General features: G+C 43.3%; 2 protein-coding genes across 4 annotated transcripts in view; one reads left to right on the top strand and one right to left on the bottom strand.

Annotated features, from left to right (window-relative positions):
• Window positions 1-4,248, top strand: part of spock1 (SPARC (osteonectin), cwcv and kazal like domains proteoglycan 1) — a 106,158-nt gene extending 101,910 nt beyond the window's left edge. For all 3 annotated transcript variants that reach the window (XM_039618021.1, XM_031744631.2, XM_031744632.2), the window contains 3 exons: window positions 110-172; window positions 759-896; window positions 2,807-4,248. In XM_039618021.1, the coding sequence (XP_039473955.1) occupies window positions 110-172; window positions 759-896; window positions 2,807-3,003 (398 nt within the window). In that variant the 3' untranslated portion in view covers window positions 3,004-4,248. The remainder of the gene's footprint in view (window positions 1-109; window positions 173-758; window positions 897-2,806) is intronic.
• A 3,611-nt stretch (window positions 4,249-7,859) lies between these two features.
• Window positions 7,860-17,380, bottom strand: bicc2 (bicaudal C homolog 2). The gene is made up of 19 exons (XM_031744672.2): window positions 17,104-17,380; window positions 15,919-15,965; window positions 15,470-15,539; window positions 15,265-15,344; window positions 14,952-15,113; window positions 14,806-14,859; window positions 14,340-14,555; window positions 14,007-14,258; window positions 13,748-13,879; window positions 13,285-13,474; window positions 13,045-13,178; window positions 12,766-12,968; window positions 12,291-12,396; window positions 11,782-11,821; window positions 10,359-10,522; window positions 9,102-9,312; window positions 8,838-9,007; window positions 8,601-8,700; window positions 7,860-8,487 (listed from the first exon to the last, which is right to left on the bottom strand). Exons 1-19 carry the CDS (start codon window positions 17,378-17,380, stop codon window positions 8,357-8,359), a joined length of 2,739 nt encoding a protein of 912 aa, XP_031600532.1. The 3' UTR covers window positions 7,860-8,356.
• Between the last annotated feature and the right edge of the window lie 774 nt (window positions 17,381-18,154).

Here is an 18,154-nt window from a genome sequence, read left to right as displayed (position 1 = left end):
TGTTAGTGGAGGGAAACAGATTTGGGTGACTATTAACTATAAGCTAAGATATAACTAGGGCTGTTTCAGTTTTCAATTTAATGATACTGACTTTCTTCTGTTGTTGTAGGACTGCCTTGTCAAACTGAGAAGAGCAGGATCCAGAGTCAGAGTCGAAGAAAGAGCCTCATAGGTCAGTCTGAAGTGGCAGCTGTCAGTTGCTCACTCCTTTGAATGCCCTTGGAGGAAAACTCACGACCGCAGAGTGAAATGGCAGTTGGATTTCTTTTAATAAATAGTTTCGAGTAGGGGAAAAAAGGAGATATTGCACCAGCACTATAAAGCACATCCAGGCACTTTGTACACATGTCATCTGTACCCATTGAGCAGATCGTGTAGTGTTTCAGCTCACTACAAAACAGCTTGAAAAATGAGCTGGGACAGGGTCAAATGAAGGTAAGAGAAAATAGGTGTGTGCGTTTGTGGATGTGTGTTATCGAAAGCGACTGCTTTTCCTTAAGCAGAATGTATGGTTCCTGTCTGCAACCTTCACAGCAGTAATTGATTGTTGATCTCCCTCCCTGTGTGAATACACAAGAACTTTTGCTGCAACTTGAGGACGTGTACATGTAACCTCTGATGAGCAGAGTTCGCATTATCTGCTCAGATTTTATTTTTAATTTTTGTCTGTTTAATCCTTTCCAGCAGCTTTCTATAACTTTCTGTGACTTTTCAGCATCCCTTCTCATTTCCTCCTGCTTCTCTTTGCTCGTCTCCAGGCACTTACATTCCCCGTTGTACTGATGAGGGCTACTTCAAACCAACTCAGTGTCACGGCAGCACTGGCCAGTGTTGGTGTGTGGACAAATATGGCAACGAGATAGCTGGCTCTAGAAAACAAGGCAACCCCAACTGTGGTAAGACCAAGCCACACATGTAGATATTCTTCAGTTTGCTACAGAAAAACAGTAGCTTTATTTCTCTGTTATTTCTCCATGTCTCTGACCTTCTTTCTGTGTTAGTGCTTTGATCCACATTGTCTGCTTGAACATCTGTCTTTTTTGTTTCATTTGTAATCTTCTACAAATTAGAAAGGCTGCCGATCTCTTCTTTACAACACTGAAACACAGAGAGCACTGCAGCTGCAACTTTGTTCTCTTTCTTTGCTCAGTAATTCTCCCCGTGTGTCTCTATCTGTACTGGTATCTACGGATCAGTTATCATTTAGGAAATAGATAACATTAGGCATGCCTCTGGAGCCAATTCAGCTGTTTCTAATATGCCTGATTCTATCTGCCTCTGATATCCTGCTCGTGTACCTCTGATAAAACACCAGCATCTTGCAAGTCAAGACAGAAAATTTGTCACACTTGTCAGCAGGGAGCAATGTCAAAAGATCTGTTATGAATATGAATTTGAAGCAGTGCTGAGGCGTACCTCACAGGGGAGAATAAACAAATAAACTACTGCCTGACATTATATTTTGACAAAGAATATACAAGATTAAGTTCTTTGACATGTTATAGTGATAGCTAACAAGCCAGCCATGGAAATTCAAATGAAATGGTCAAAAAGCCAATAAAAGCACTTTGCTGCAAATCAATTGCACTGTGGAAAAAAGAACAATAATTAGGAGGAAAGAATCCAGGCAGACATACTGATTACCAATCAAACAGCCAACTCACTGGCAGATTGCACCTCGCACGGATGCCAGTCTAGTCGAAAACCAGTAAATGCAGGTTCCAGTATTGATGTCCGTCCAGCCTCCATGCACACATGCACACGCGTAGACAGCACCAGCCCTTTGTCTCTTTTCTAACAAGCTCATCTAGCTCTGGCTGAGTGGCCTCAGGCAGGGGTTGCCTGGAGTTCTCCCATTCTGGCCTGCGTAGAACAAACAGGTAGCAATGCAGCAGCTCTCCACTCAATAGCTTGAACACAAGGACACCAAACTGATTTTAACAGCGTAAGAGCCACTCAACCACAGCACAGTTGTACCCAGGTGTAAATAGGCTGTTTTGAACACAGACTAATTTCGAGGTCCGAGCTTCAAAAAAAATGCTTGAGGCAGAAGCTGATAATGACTCCTGTTCACACTGTAGCTCCACTGGATTCAGCATTAGTCTCCCATTAACCAAACACCACTAAAACCATCCAGTATAATCAGCTCCCTGTAGCCGCATGTTGTTTGTTGGGTAAATTAACAGAAGGCACAAGTTATTTTTTTTATGTATTTTTCTAGTAGATTATTTACTCCCCTGAAAAGAATGTATTGGTTAGGCAAAGAGTTAGCTCATGATGGCCTACTCTGATTCTGTGCCCTATTTCAAGAGTTTACACGCAGGCTAATTGCTAACATTAGCAATTAGAGCAAAACAAAATAAGGCTGGAGCTAATGGGAGTGGAATTAGTCCTGAAGGTATTTGGGTGTGAAGTGTTATACTGAATGTTTTGTTTTGCATCATGACCTCCTGTACCCTCTAATAAGTCTTGACACCTCTGTATATATCAATAAAGATGTGGTTTGATGACCATTAGCATAGTTTCCGGGTTTTTTCCAAAGGTAGCTGCAGAAGCATAGACCACCCTTGCTAACTGCCGAAGCAAACCCAGTAATTTTGTTATATAAGCAGGCCTGAAATATGACAGAAACCTCTCAGTTCAGAAAAGTGCTGCAAGGGTTACTTCCAGTGGGCTTTCAAGTTTGAGGGAGCCCACTGGCAAAGAATTTATAATCTGGGAAATCATTAATATATCATATTTAATGTTAATCTGGGGATATCTGTGTAGTCAGTTTATTATGTTTTTTTTGGTCATCTCTCTACAGATGAGGATCAGGAGACATCGGGGGATTTTGGCAGTGGTGGTGCGGTCATACTCCTCGACGATCAAGAAGAGGAGCCATCACAGACCGGTCGGAGCCGGCAGAAGAAGAGACGGGGCCGCATCCATCCCCGAGGGACCATCGAGGACGACGAGGACGAGGAAGAGGACAAGGATGACGAAATCGGCTACGTTTGGTAGCTCCGCTCCATTTTCCTTTGCCATCAGCTGACCAGGAAACTCCGTTAACTCAGCACAGATCTAAAGCCATTCCAATGTCTCTTCCTCCAGTTACCTTGGCAGCAGTCCATCTCCTGGCCCCTCAACCTGCTACTGCAATCTCTGTCCCTCATCCAAACCTCTCTCTCTTCAGTGAACCTCATCTGACCTCTTCATTTTCAAGCGTTTCACTCTGTCCTCAGACAGAAAACAGAGAGACTATTAGATTTCAACAACTGTCAAGCCCCTTTTAGAATTCTGCTCGAGCTGTCCACTTTCTGCCTCCACGTTCCCCCAAACCTGTGATCTTAAACACCTTCTAACAGGGACTCTATTATCTCTGTCACTCGTTCCATCTTCTTTCAGTCGTTCTCTCTTTCTCCTATCACTGTATGTCCATATCAGAATCTCTGGTCAGTCTATGAGCCCAGATATGTTAGCTGATGTATTGGATGTAAATATGTTTCCTGAAGGGAGGCCAGGCTATGGACTACCTTCCTTGTTGCTCCATCAGCGGCTCATTCTCATATTCTGTGTTCCACCGTCGGGCTCCTTCCGGTGTTCAATGATGTTTCTGCAAATTGCTGCCACAGTTTAAGGCTCTGAGATGCTCCTTCTCCCTCTCTCTCTCTCTCACTCTCTGTTGTTTTAAGGAGGATTGTAAAATATTTGTTGATCTTGAATGTTCCAGGAAGCCCAGGAAACAATGAGATTAATGATGTATTGTCGTTGTTGTTGCATGTTTCTCATCGTGTTTCTATAAAAGAGAGATTTACCTGGCCAGGTCTAGCTCTATGCATCTCAAACAGAAAGTGATGCCTATTTGGCTGCTACAATACTTTGTTGCTATGTTGATGCTGTCTAGTGTCTTTTTGGTTCTTCTCCCAATCTCAGGAGGTAGGAAGTTGCATTGCAAAGTGTGATAGCAGTTAAGAAAAGCAAACTGCAAAACCTACGGTCCAAATCGGTTGGTTCTCAGCCAGCTATTCTTCTACTAATTGGTCAATAGGGCTGCTGAGGATTTTTGACTGCGCATGGACACTAAGCTGCTCCTGAGCTGGGAAGACACATGAAGTCATGCAGAAGAAGAGGCTCAGTTGTGCGTCAAAGCGTTGGATATGTTCAGTGATTTGAAATTGAAATCTTCACCATGTCAACTACGTGAACTTTTATTTGTAACTTTGAGAATTTAAGTAAAGTGGCACTTTGGGTGTCTTTTGAACCTTACAGGTCTGCGTCCATGTGTCTCTTGTTCCCCCGTGATGAAACTTTTTAGGCCGGGCGTCATGTGTTTCATCTTATTTCACCAAATCGTGATAAAAAAAAAGTGATGAATAAAATCACATCTCTTGCCTCTCTTTGAAACCACAAACACATTTGCATAAGATTTTTTGCTTTTATTTTTTTTCTGAAGCCCGGATTTCGCTGCAGTATTACAATCAAAGCCCTCCATCAATACTGACCTTTTCCAACCTTGAGAAAGCATCGTCCCTGTTAGAAGCAGACATAAATGGTAGCTGCAGAAAATACTCTTATCACTTGCCTTTGAGAGAGGAGAATCACAAAGCTAGCGGTGCCCATAAGAACATAAAAGCTTAATGAGTGTTTTTGTAATATCAGTGGCTAATGGGACAGCTGACCCCACTGGCTTGAAACAGCCTGCGCAGCACTTTGAAAACACATTGTACCAACAATCAGAAGCTAAAAGGACAACTGAATCTTCTGGCTTGAAAAAGCCTATTCAGCAGTTCACAGCACTCTCTGTCACACAGAATAGACAATGGGCTTAACTATGTGCATCAAATTATGCTGGAAGCTGTGGAGGGTGTATAATCACCCGATTCTGGGACCCTGGCTCGTGCGTCTTCTGCTGTCATCAGGCTACATGAGAAAAGTTGGAAAGAAAATGTCTGCTTCTTGTGTCTCTACTGTATCCGCCTATATTCCCAGTTGCAGTGCTATATGGCTCTCAGCTATTCCTTTCACTGGATCCTTAATAATAATTAGTGATAACACAGCCTATCAAATCATAAAGAAAACGTGTTTGGGAAAATATATTTTGCTCAAATTCCTATTAAAAATAGAATTATAATAGCTCATTTTTTCACATAAATGCAAAACAGCTAGCCTGTGTGCAGGGATTCCTCTCCTTGATAAGGTCTCCAAGGTAACCTTTAAATATAGTCATAAGTAGGAACGCATCTACTGAAGCATCTGTGGCACCGAGGCCATGCTTGTCTATCTTCAGGAGAAAGACCTTGCAGTTTCAGCAAAACATCTCTTCCTCTTTAGAGCAGTCACATAAAGTGTTTAATTTCTGTTATTCAGAGTGAGGTTTTAGGAGGAAATACACGTAAATGGTTTGTTTATTCAGAATTAAGGTGACATTGGTTTGTTTTCCTCATCTTTCCTCTCACTCTGTGCTTTTGCTTGAAGACATCTCGGTCTACCGAGTTGTCTTTTTGCATCTTTGTTATGAAATTTTTGTCACAGCATGGGTTCGTCCAGCCACCTGCAGCAGAACTCCAACTCGTGCAGATGCCATTTTACTAAAAGGAGTAATCAGACAAAGTATCACTGGGTTCAGGAATATGATGGATATTTTGAACACACGGAAGGTTGTTTAGTAACTTCAGCTAACGTGGTGTACTGCTCACCACGGCTCACATTCAGCCACTCACATGCTGCCTCATTATTGTTTCTGTTTTCTTCTGCTTTCCCACTGAAACTCACTCCTCTTGTAGCGAGCTCTGTCTTCATCTCAGAAAAGGGAAAGCTTGGTTGCATTCTATCCTCAGGGCACTTCACTGCTCTGTTTCGTTTCTCTATTGGCTGCTTCTTTATTATCCCCAAATGACTTTTCCTGTTGGGTGGATCCTCGTATCCACCCAGGGTCTCCATAGAGACTGGTGATTGCCACAAGTGGGGCTTTATGCAGTTGGCTGCAGTTAACATATGGAAATCGAGCTGCTGGGTGGAGTTAAAGTGTTAAAGCAAAAAAACATAATTTCTTTAAGTCAGGATCTTGTCCGACACATAATGTTATACCTATACTTTGTTTCTTTATGTAGTTTTTGTGTTAGTGAATTTGTGAGTTTTTATTAAGATGCTTGCATGGAGATTCGAATTGAAGTTGAAAGATTGTTACATTCTTGCCAAGTGTTAAATAACAAAGCATATTTTCCAAAACTGCTTCCCTTATACATACATTCACACGAGATGTATTCAGTAAATGGCCATGTGACTGATCCACAGTGACAAGGGGTCATCATTTATGTAGGACTGCACGGCATTTTTCTTCCCTCATCCCACATTTGGAGACAATGTCCTACATGTGGATTTGCTCCACTTTATAAAACTCACTAGTGCAGCACAGATGCATTTCTAAATTCTGTCTTTATCTAATGGCTTTGAAGAAAACAGGTAAGGCTGTCATCATGGCTCAAGCGCAGGTTAATATGTCACCATCTTTTGCCATGTATGTGTATGCTGTATGTGTTGGTAACAATAAAGACTGGTAGTTTTAAAGGTGATTTGCACAGTTTTGGAGTTTCCCACTGGGGAAAATATGACAGGAAGCTCACTGTATGTAGCGTCATGCATGTAGTTTAATTGATGAGATGCTTGTGGCTCAGTAAAAGATGTGGTGATGTTTGAATGCATTCATAGTGAAATAATTAGATTGTTTGTTGGTATCAGGTTCCCTCGTCAGTTAAATCCATGGGCTTCCATTTAATAGCTGCAGGGTATACTACAAGTTATTAATATCGACAAGCTAAGTCCAGTACTAAACCAGACTTCTCTAAAATGGGCAAGCTGCGATTGGAGTCACTCATACCTTCATTTTACATATTTAACTGGGCCATATGTCAAGATTGCCACTTTACATGTTAAAAGTCAAAGTGGATCTCCAAAGTCCTCAGGAATGAGAGCACTGCTCATTTTTTCCCAGGTTGTTTTCATTCTAGCTGTGTGATCAAGGACCAATTTACGCTCACAACCCCAGGGGACTGCAACTAACTACCTGACAGGACAGAAATTCAGCAGCCCTCCAGAGCCCGAGGACCAGATTTGAGGATCACCGGTCTAAAGCCTGCCTATGTAATTGGCAGACACATTGTAATAAGTAGGGATCATCTCTCCCTAATCTGTCACAGCCCACCACTTCCACTCACGCTCTCTTTCATGCTTGGCTGCCACTGTACCAACCAGCTTGTCGAGCCTTGAGACAGATCAGACCCCCTCATGCCCTCCAGTGGAGCTATCTTGGCCCATTCAATTCCATGTGATAACCAGCACTGCTATTCCAAATTTGCACATTTCTGTCAGTGTCCTCTCCCTCATGGCACGTATTTTGCTGCATGCAGCCTTCTGCAAATAATATAAACAGGTAACAAAAAGTGGCTGCACTGGCTTCATTCTAGGGAGTAGTGGTAGTGATAAAACGAATTGAAATTCTTTGTCGAGAAGTCAGAAGACGCATGTAAGCCACTATAATAGGAGTTTTATATTACCCTCAAACAAATAAATGTATTTATGGTTTCTAATTCATTTTTCTTATCTGATACTAGGCCCTGTATATTTCAAAACTAAACCCCACCTTGTCCAGCAGGAGCTGTGATGCTGCTGTCACTTTGAAACAAATTACATTATTTTCCATGCAGCACAAATGTGACGTGAATTTGTGAAAAGAAGACTGTGTGTGACACTAGTGCCCTCTTGTGGTTTGCTCCCAGTTTTTACTTGCGTCACACATTTCCACAGATGACATAGGAGGTTACCAATTTAAGGCGTTGAACACTTAACTGAGTCCGGCCATAGACGTGTTGTTTGTTTGTTTTTAATATATCATTCACTATTTTTTCACTCTCATAAAAGAAAACAGTCTTTTACAGCAACCTTTTAATTATCATCACTATGACATGGAATTTTTTCTTGTGTAAATGTTACAGTTGCATAAAGATTATGGTTAATATGGTCAAAATATAGAGTTTGCATAAGAAAGGCACTTTATGACAAAAAAAAAAAATCAACATTTTCTCCTGTGTGCTTTGTGTAGTTCGTTTCTTGTCATAACTGAGTTCTGTATGGAAAGCCTCCTTGTCTTGAATTATTATATAAAAAAAACTTTGGGTTACGCTGTAGAAGAAAGGCACCGTGTTTAAATATTTTACATAATTTTTGCAGTTTATCAGGATGATCTCGCACCTCTCCCTTTGTAGTAAATGAGCAGGTAAGACTTTTGTACTGGCATCATCATTGTTGTATATTTTCAGAATAGAAAATCTTAGATCTTAGAAATCTTAGAATATCTCCACATATTTGCCGTCTCCCCTCACCAGCGGTTACTCTGAGCTGCAGCTTCCACATCCATGATTCGTGGAAGTCTACCACTAGCACCACCTTCCAGGTAGCCAGGCTTCACAGCAGGTGTATCCGAGAGCCTCCTCTTGCTTTTGTTCAGTTCTGTATCAGAGGAAAAATAATCAATTTTACAAGAGGAGATGAGCACAGCTACTGCCAAAACAGAGAGAGAAGCGGATACGGCATAAATCCCGGATGAGGCTTCCGAGATTCACCTGAGATTGCTAATAACATCTTGCGCCTGGCTCCAAAGGTAGATACACCCACTTCCTTCAGATCTTCATCAGACAGAGTGAGGAATGTCTGATAGTCGATCTAGAGGAGTGCAGACCGAAGTTGCATCATGATGCTCATTTATAATGCATTAACTCTTTCGGCTTGTGTTTGCAAGCTGATGGAAAAAAAAAGTGATTTCACAAAATGATCAAGTGCGACTCTCTGTGTGAGTTTACCTCTTGCTGTTCAAACACATCGATGTATTTGAGCAGGCCCAGTTGACCGAGCAGCTCGGCCAGGTCATCTGTCAAGTGGGGGCTGGGGCTCCGCTGACTGCAGGTCGACCCCCTCCTCTGTGAGCACACACTTTCGAAGTAGCTGCTGCCGTTGCTCGCAAAGCTCTCCGCTGAACACCAGAGGTCAAAGTTTAGAGGAAAAGGTTAAACGTAGCAGGGAGCAGGTGATCTCTGTTTAGCTGAGTGCACAGAGGTCAGACTTACAGGGCTTGTCGCTTCTGGTGCGGTTCATTGAGGAGGCAAACGCAGGAAAAGAAGATGATGAGGAGAAAGTAGTCAGAGGTGAGGATGGGGAAGATGAGGATGAGGAAGAAGAGGAACAGATGGGCTGGGATGAAGATGTGGATCCACGTCTGTCCCTCCAGTTCTCAGAGTCGCTTCCATTAGCCACCTTTCCTGTCTGAGCAGCCCAAGACTAGAAGGAGATAAAGGGAAATAGTAACAGCATTAAAGTGGACCTATTTTTGCTCTTGGACTCTATTAACTTTGCATGATGCAAGGTTAAAGATATTCCTTATTTATCTTTTACTGGGTCTTGGTGCAGCCCCTCAGTTCATCCACTGTCTGTTTTTTTTTTTCTTGTATTGCTCTGACACTTTCTCTGACAGGTTTGAAAACCAGGTGGATGTTGCTGCTGTTCTCATATCCAAACTGAAAATATGGGAATCTATAATAAGTCCCCTTATACAGGCTAATGTTGCTTTCTTCCGACAGCGTTTTGCACAATAGCGTGATCGTGTAATTTTGCCACCATCCCCTACTGTCATCTCTCCCCTGTTTCTGTCCCAGAGACAAATAGCTGCAAGTGGCCATAAACTTTCTAATGCCTGTAGATCCAAGGATTTAGCCAAATCCATTTAGCGTGTCTCTAAACCAGCTTATTTGCCACTGTGGGCTGATCTGTGACAGTAAAAGTCCTTCACTCGAATTTATCAATGCAGCGGGCATAGCAAATGCTTCCTCCCAGTTGCCTGGGTCTCAGAGGAAAATTGAACTCATTGGAGAAATGCCTCTTGCTTTCATTATCCTAAGTGAGTCTGCTTCTACATCAATGGCCAGTGGGCAGTCAGAGAGCAGCTATTCAAAAGGCTTTAAAAGAGCAGGGGAGATGAGCTGAACCAGCTCAGGTAAACAGGTCGCCAAGGAGTGCCTGTGTTGACCACACCGATGGTATCAGACGCCAGGTAATTGAGCGTACAAATTGGCAGTGCTTACCACACAGTGAGATAAATGCTCGAGACTGTTAGGGGGCAATACCAATAAATGAGACTGTGTTAGAGGGCCACCGTGGCAGCGCTTGTTTCGCTGCACTGCAGTAAAACCTTCGACTGAATTCAGTCCAACAAAAGTAGCTGTAGCTATAAATCATGAACTCTACCTATAACTTTGTACGAAAACTCAAAATGTTAATCTGTGAGACCATTTTTTCAGCTTTTAAGTAAGCAGTAGCCTCATCTGTACCTGTTGCTGGTTATTACCGGTGCTCAGGTAGGGTTTGTAGTTGCGTCTGCTGATGTTGCGAAGCTCTTTTACGGCCTCGGCTGGCATAGACTTGGAGAAGCCAAGGCCACTCCACGTGTCTGTGGGCGTGCGGACCTCTGTGACTATAGGCTTCCTCTGCATGGCTAACATAAATACACATAAACACAGAGTTAGAAAATGTGACTTTGCATGTTCAATGCGGAAAGTCTGACTGTAGTAGTGCTGTGGCAAAAGAAGTGAATAAGGAAACACTTTTAGAAAGCTTTACAGCTTTAAATTCACATAAATGGATTTTGCAGCAAGCATCAATACTCATATCCGCAGTCTGTCTATCATAAAAATGCTTTGCAGGTTTTCCACGTCTTCTTTGGTACTCTGATGTGAGCGGGCTGGGTTCATGTGTTAAATAATGAATCACGAACAGTGTTACTTCTCTTGCCAGCATGTGGCATACTTAATAAAACTCAGAGCGCTAAGACTTAGACTGGCATACGCACTCAATCGACAAACAAGTGACCCTGGGCCTCTTCCATGTGTGAATGTGTGATAAAAACTGCAACAGTACTCCATAAAGAGTGCAATATCAACAGGATTATTACTTGTAGGTTTTCATTCGGGTGTCTTTGTGTGTATTTGTGGCGTAAATGTCCCATTCATATCTTGGCATACGGGTGTCTTAATGGCTGTGAGGCAGATGGCCCATTCAAACTGCTAATTCATAATCCCATAAAGGAACACTGAGGGAATTTGGTACCATTTGGCTGCAGATCTCTTCAGTATCTCTCATTCTGCGTGAGGGATGCTACGTGTGTGTCCACGCACGCTTGTGTATGAGAGCGCACGCACAGTTCCTGGATGCATGTGTGCGCGGGTTGTCTGCATTGTGTATCTACCCCTGGTGAATTAAGTGGGAGTGCCAGTGCTACTCTATTATAACTTTGGCACACTGCAGCCCATAAACAGGCCCCCTTCATCAGTTGTCTTGGCAGTGAGCACTGCGGAAATGGGACCCCTTTATCAAATCCCTACTTCTGCTTGGGATATTAATGTGTTTCCCCTATAGCATGCTTGAATAAACTTAAAAGCCTACTTCATCTGGCTTAATCCACTGACATTAAGTATTTTTCCAGCAATGATGTGAGCAAAACATGTGATTGTTAACAGCAAAACTAAATTATTCCTGCTCCCGTTCAGCTCCAAAAACAAAACAAAAAAGTGTGCTGATGAGCAAAACAACAATATAGTTCACCAAAATCTATTTTCGTGCAACTATCTGCAGCGCAGCAACTGTGAATCAATAAAAAAGAAGGAATGCTTGCTTAGCAGTGCTAATCATTGTTGCAGAACATTTCTGAAACCGCAGCAAGACAGGAAGAAATATTAAACATTTAGGAGGACTAACCTCTGGTTGCCAGCAGTTTCTTCTTTTCATAGTCATAATCCTACAAAGTACAAACAGGAAATGGAGTAGGTAAATAATGCATGAAATTGAATTTTTTTCTTTGGTTACTGAGAGATAGGAGGATAGCGGGAACCTAATTTACAGCAGGAACAAACACTTGCATAAGAAAACACGTCCTGCTGCCGTGGCAGTAAACTTGTTAATCCTTCTTTGCATAACCTTTGCGAATGTGAGATGGGGGGGAAATAAGAGGGGAGACAAACAAACAAAGAACTCAATTTTCAAAATCAAACTGCAAATCGATAGATAATAGACCGTGACAAAGAAAACGATCTTCCCGTTTTCAGTTTAACGTGACATTTTCAGCGTTCGCTCATCCACTGTCCTACAGAGATGTGATTATCTGTCCACTGAGCATTATCCATGACCAAAATGTCTGCCACAGACTCTGTGCATAACTTTGTGAAGAAACAAGCAAGGAAGAGACCTGCAGCTCCTGTTTTTCTCACCTCAGCCTTGAATGAGTCAGCGCGAACATTTTGAGCTAGAGTCACATCTCTCCTCAGGCTGTTCCTCCGCTCACTCCTCCCCCCCTCAGTGTCTGCGTTCAGCAATCTGGCACAGTCAGGAGGAACACGCACGTGTGCGCACGCACACACAGATGGTAAAGCAAGGTTAGGTGAAAATGTGATGGCTCTGTGCAATCTTTGAGTTCTTATTAACTCTGTCTTTCACCTGGCTGCAGCAGTTCTACGGGAGGATTTCAAAGTGTCATCGTGCAGTTTAAATATAGAGTGTGTTAAATGTGAGCTGCATCATTAAAACTGCACGCTCTGTAGAGCTGATTTATATCAAAACAAACAGAAACCAAAGTCGGAGCAAGTATAAACAACAACAAAAGACTGAGAATTTTCCGGAAGTTAAGACTTTAAAGATTATGAAGAGTCATCAGAGAGTAGGTGTGTGTACCTGCAAAACGCTCACCTGTATGTTAACACCTGCCCTGTTGAATGGCGCCTGCCCTGGCTGAAAACCTTGGCAATTTCAGGACCCTGAAGGCTCCCCCTCCGACCATTCAGTCCGATCCTGCTGATGCTGCTCTTCAAAGCGTCACACGTCTCAGACGATGACATCGCCACAACCTCAGAGCTCTCATGCTGACCAAACTGGTCCTCATTTTCCAGAATCTGAAAAAGACAATTGGAAATTTTCAGAAGAATTTCACATTGTGTTTTGTCATTTTGAACATTAACAGTGAAACACCTTCTCCAGAGGTCGACCATCTGTTCCCTTCGGCCCTGCCCTAGCCTCCTCAGTGGGAGAGGTGAGGCCTGGTGGAGGTGAGGGGCGTGGCTTTGTACTGTTTGGCATCTCTGTAGCAGGAACAGTCACGGAGCCTGATCAGCAAGAAGAAGGGTGATATGAATGAATCAGTATGAAGCAGAAAACTTTAAAAAAGAATTATTCTGATTGCAAAAACAAATCACGTGTTAATGCTCTCACCCTGTTCAGACAGGCGAAGCTGCTGCAGCAACATATTGAGCCAGTAGCTGGTCAGCCCACTGCTAGGTAGCAGAGAGCCAGGGGTCATTTCAGCTATCTTAACAGTCTCAGAGGAATCCAGCCCCAGGAGCAGACAGCGGGCCTCATAGAGGCAGGAAATATTCCTTTCCAGACCTTTCACCACAACTGACTGACAATTATAAACCAACACAGATTTTTAGATCAGTACTCAACTCAGCAGAAAACTACAGGGAGAATAATTTGCATTCAAAATCAAAGAAATATTTCAGGGCAGGTTTTTATCAATACAAAGCCTAAGAAATAAACAATCACAAACTCTACAGTGCAGTCCTGGATTAGTGCCTGGAAAGGTGGGACTGACAGCCAATTAAACAATCTAATTAGCATTTTTTTTCAGTTGTGTCTCAAACAATAAGCATCAGAGCCGCGAGGTAAAATGTACCTTGCTGGTCTGTTTTACTTTGGGCTTGACACTAATGAAGACTCCAAGGTTTTGCATCATCTGAGCCAGCTTACAGGGATCGGCCTCCCCATCTTCACGCATGTCAAACATCAAACACACAGGCAGACAGTCCTATTGTGTACACAAATATGCAAACATCACACAGATTGTAAAAGTATCAAACATTAAAAGCAGCAAAGTTTTCTCAGCATTGTTTTTTAGCAATTATGCACACACAAAATAAACAGCCCTGCTGTACCATGAGCTGCTGCCGAGCCAGACAAACCCCATCAGGGCTGCCCTGAATGAGCAGCGAGGGAGGACTCTGAGGGGCGCTGAGGTCCGGTAGGATGATCTGGGTCTGGGTCTGGTGCATAACGCTCAGGAAGTGAGCACCATTCTGTCCCAGCAGGAATAGGTGCTGCTGGGAGGTGACGTCCAGCTGGCTGCTGACTATACCACCTGCAACCTCTGCTCCCAGCAGGAGGTCCATCAAGATGCAGGTCGCCTTCTGTGAGGTTATGATATATATAGTCACGACATGATACTTAAACCTCATTACCCAGTAGTCTCCTTAATCTTTAATGCTAACCTTGACAACATCTGCGTTGCCCTGCAGACCCCAGACGGTGCAGCAGCTTCCATAAAAGGGCGGCTGGGCTTGAGGCTGGGGTGGCATGGCCCTGAAGCTCACACTGACCCCCAGAGTCTGTACTACCTGCTGGATAAGTGGTGAACCTGGATCTGGCAGCGCCTGCGGCACAAGACTCACTGGCAGGTCAAAGGTCAAGGATAGCGGCTGGAGGTCCTGGGATAAGAAGGGTAAGGGTTCGATGAGAAGGAGACACAGAAGGGAGGGATAATGAAGAGGTGGGAGAGAAACAAAGACAGAGACAAGACAGGCAGTGCTTTGACAGATATACCTGTCCTTTTTGTGTCAGCCATCCTCTTAATCACTCTATTGATCTTTGCGTCTGACAGGAGTGAAAATATTGAGTGTTGAGACAAATAAAAATCTATTCTGTGCAGTTTGCTCAAATTACACATTGACAACTCACTCTTATCCTCCTCCTGGCTTCCTCTACGCCTTCTACGGGCCCAGCGATGGACACCTGATAATTCATAAATAAATAGCATGTAAACGAATTTGTTTTCAGTTTCCTGTCATAGTGGCAGCGGTTAGTGGAATTAAAATGCCACCCACTTGGTTGCTTTTCTCTCCAGTAGCATTGTGACGGTTGGAGTCAGGGAAATGAATATGACAGGATGTGACCTCCATCACTTTTTTGATATTCCCTCCGCCTTTTCCAATCACATGAGAATGCTCCGTATAGGCCACGTCCATTTTTAGAGTCACCTTGTTTACCTGGTTTTATATAAACGCTGGTTATTTGAGCAGATTTCAGTTCAATACTGGCTTTAACATAAAAAAAAAAAACATAAAACTACTTTTATTATAAGCTTGCATTCCTCTATGGATTCTTGACATTGTAAATATGAAGCACCAGCAACCTCACCCTGGTTTCCAACACTTCTAGTATCTTCCTTTTGGCTTCCAGGACATTAGCTCTCTTCCCTTCCACCTTCACGTGTGGATCTAGGTGGAAACAATAGATGGAAAATGATAAATCTCTGTTAACAAACACACACACAAAGCTGTGGGAAAAGCACAAAACAAAGAGCACTGATTTTGGTGTGAACGGAACATGAAGAATTTGCCACCTTTCTTTGACTTGGCTCCTATCTTCAGTTTGGATGGCCATTTCACCTGAGTGTTAGTTTCTCTCATTACCTGTGAAAGCACGGACAATAGAAGAGCGTGAGAAACAAAGAAGCTGCTATCACTCTATGCAAGAAAGATACACACAGGCAAATCGTAACAGTTACAATGAGAACACACACATTCAGAGAAGACAGCAGATCTTAGGATACAAAGCTGCCTCCACCTTCAATTATCACCTCCATAAAATCTGTAATCACTGAATGAAGAGCATCCAACAAGTAATAAAACTGCAGCAGGGACGTTTTCACTGGTCAAAGATAAATTTAACCATGAGGCTCTAAAACACTAGTGATTACACTGTCAGTGGTTTTTACAAAGGAAAACAGCCAAATATTATTAGTTGTTTGGTTTAGGAATAAAGTGCTTGAATGTGTGGAGAGCCACTTACTCTCTCAAAAAACTCCTCTCCCGTCTCAACACCCTCATGCTTTGGAGCTGAAAGACAGTAGGCATGTTAAAAATGAGGCAGATAAAGATAAAATAAACCCCTAATAAAACCCCGCAGAGCGATTTGTCAGGTTGTATTGGTCGCCACGCAATGTTCAATATGACGCATGTGAACACAAAGTCTGCATTTCAATGTTGACTTGGCTGAAATTTGTCAAGCCAGTGGAACAAGAGGTTGCTGGGAACATAAACAATTTTAAAAGGCCATTGCTCCATGGTGACATTTACAGGGTTCAGGGGGAGCCCCAGGAACGCCTTCAACCCCCTCCTTTTATCACTACGGGTTACGCTGGCCAGAGCTGAGGAATGAGAAGAAAACAGTGTGGGGTGGAGCAAAAGGTGGTGGTTAGGAAAGGCAGCCACAAATTAGCCTGGAGACAACTAATCACATCAATGGCATTTGCTGACGCAAATACCTCCCACTTTACCCAAACAAAAAGAAAAAAAAGTTTTAAAGTACAAAACCAAGGGGAGGGAGGGGGGTGTACAAAAATCAGTGTGAAGGCCTGAATACGGTGTGACAGATTATTACCTAAAGGGTTGAGATGGGATGTTTACTGCCTGATTGAGGCTGCTCAAACAGCAGTGAAAGCAGAAGTCCCAGCTGCGCGCGCATTAAAAACCAAGCCGCAGTTATCAGAGCTGAAGCACTTTCCCATCAAGCGCAAACATCAGCTTGTGTCTACAGCAGTGGCACGCTGTCAGAAAGAGTTTCCCCGGCGACACAGGGGAGGCATTTGTCATAAACCCACCAAGCAGCTATAACTAACAGAGGCAGTTACCTCAGCTTCACAGACGGGAATGATAATAGCCAAAAGGACCTGCGAATGCATAAGCAATTGCAGGCCATAAATCACAATGATGCAGCAACAGGGGTTTAGTGGATGGCAGTTACTGATGGCGACAACAAGGGCACAGGCGGCTGGAGGGCCCCACAGGCGCACAGGGTCAGGTAACAAGGTCAATGAGGAGCACAGGATAGGATAGGTATCAAAATAACACAAAATTCAGATGTTGTAGAGTTCAAGGCAGACTGTGAGAATGAAGTCGATAAGAAAGCCCTGAAGTTCAGGCACATAGCGCTGACAGCTCCATCCTTAAAAATTGATAATCGCATTTAACTCACCATACAACATGGTCTCCAGCTTCTTCCTATCGATCCTGAACCTCTCCTCCACCCACTCTGGGTCCAAACTCTTCCCTTTTGTATTCTCCTGCTCCGAATCACAGCTTCTTCCCACTTCTTCATGTTCCTCATCCTCTTTTTCCTCTCTGTCACACTGGGTCTCGCCCAGCTCAGCTTCTGCCTCAGATTTGGGTTTTAGGCTGTCTTCCAAGTCAGGCTGCTGGGGTGCTACAGTGGTCGGGACTGGAGAGCTTTCCTCTGTGGTAGTGGTGGCCATAGCAGGACTGAGCCCTTGTCAGTGGTTTTGTGTGTGTGTGTGTGTGTGTGTGTGTTTCTGAGGAGTATGTGTGCATGTGTGTGACCAAGGAGACCAGCAGGGACAGAAAAAAGGGAGAGAGGGGCAAGAAACACCCCCTGCGTCTTTTTTTTTTCTTTAAAAAAACATCCCCCGCCCCCTTCACTTAGTTTGGTACACAAATCTAACTCTTTCTCTGCCCGTTCAAGCTTTAGGAGCCTTGAAGGACTTGCCTCTTTGGCTTTCATTGCACAGATGGATAAAAGTAGCACCGGCACACAGTGTCTTCTCTATCGTAGTGACTGCAGAAAGGCTAAGACAATACAACTTCAAGTAAGGCTCACTTTTCTCAGAACAAATCCTCAGTAATCCTCACTTCAGTGTCCACAGATTATCTGGATTGATAGTCAAGGTCCAATGATAAGTCAGGACACAAAACTCACTCACACAGACACACACGCGCACGCACACATCCTGACTTTCAGCTTCACATCAGCACACACAGCTAACAAAATAAACAGGTCTTCCAGCCACCTCAGATCATGTCTGCACTCCCTCCCCGTCCTCTAAATGAGACACAGAGGGCTTCAGATTCCAGAGGTCGGGGTGAAAGCGATCAGAGGGGTGTAATGCAGCGATTTTTCAAAAAAAAGCTTTCAATTCCTGTCTGTACTGGAAAAAGTCTTACTATCTGTAACCCTACCAACCGAATACTGTAAAATATGAAAACATATATACTGTATCAAAGTATGATCA

The sequence above is a fragment of the Oreochromis aureus genome, linkage group 2, assembly GCF_013358895.1.
Source record: "Oreochromis aureus strain Israel breed Guangdong linkage group 2, ZZ_aureus, whole genome shotgun sequence".
Classification (NCBI taxonomy): domain Eukaryota; kingdom Metazoa; phylum Chordata; class Actinopteri; order Cichliformes; family Cichlidae; genus Oreochromis; species Oreochromis aureus.
Note: the sequence above shows the minus strand (reverse complement) of the source record. Positions and strands in the feature narration are given on the sequence as shown.

Excerpts from the sequence above, each read along its gene's own strand:
- bicc2 (XM_031744672.2), bottom strand. The coding sequence starts at position 17,380 with ATGGCCACCACTACCACAGAGGAAAGCTCTCCAGTCCCGACCACTGTA. Across the intron at positions 8,701-8,837 it reads ATGTGTTTGAACAGCAAGAG|ATCGACTATCAGACATTCCT; the intron begins GTAAACTCACAC and ends GCACTCCTCTAG. Across the intron at positions 8,488-8,600 it reads GATGTTATTAGCAATCTCAG|AACTGAACAAAAGCAAGAGG; the intron begins GTGAATCTCGGA and ends CCTCTGATACAG.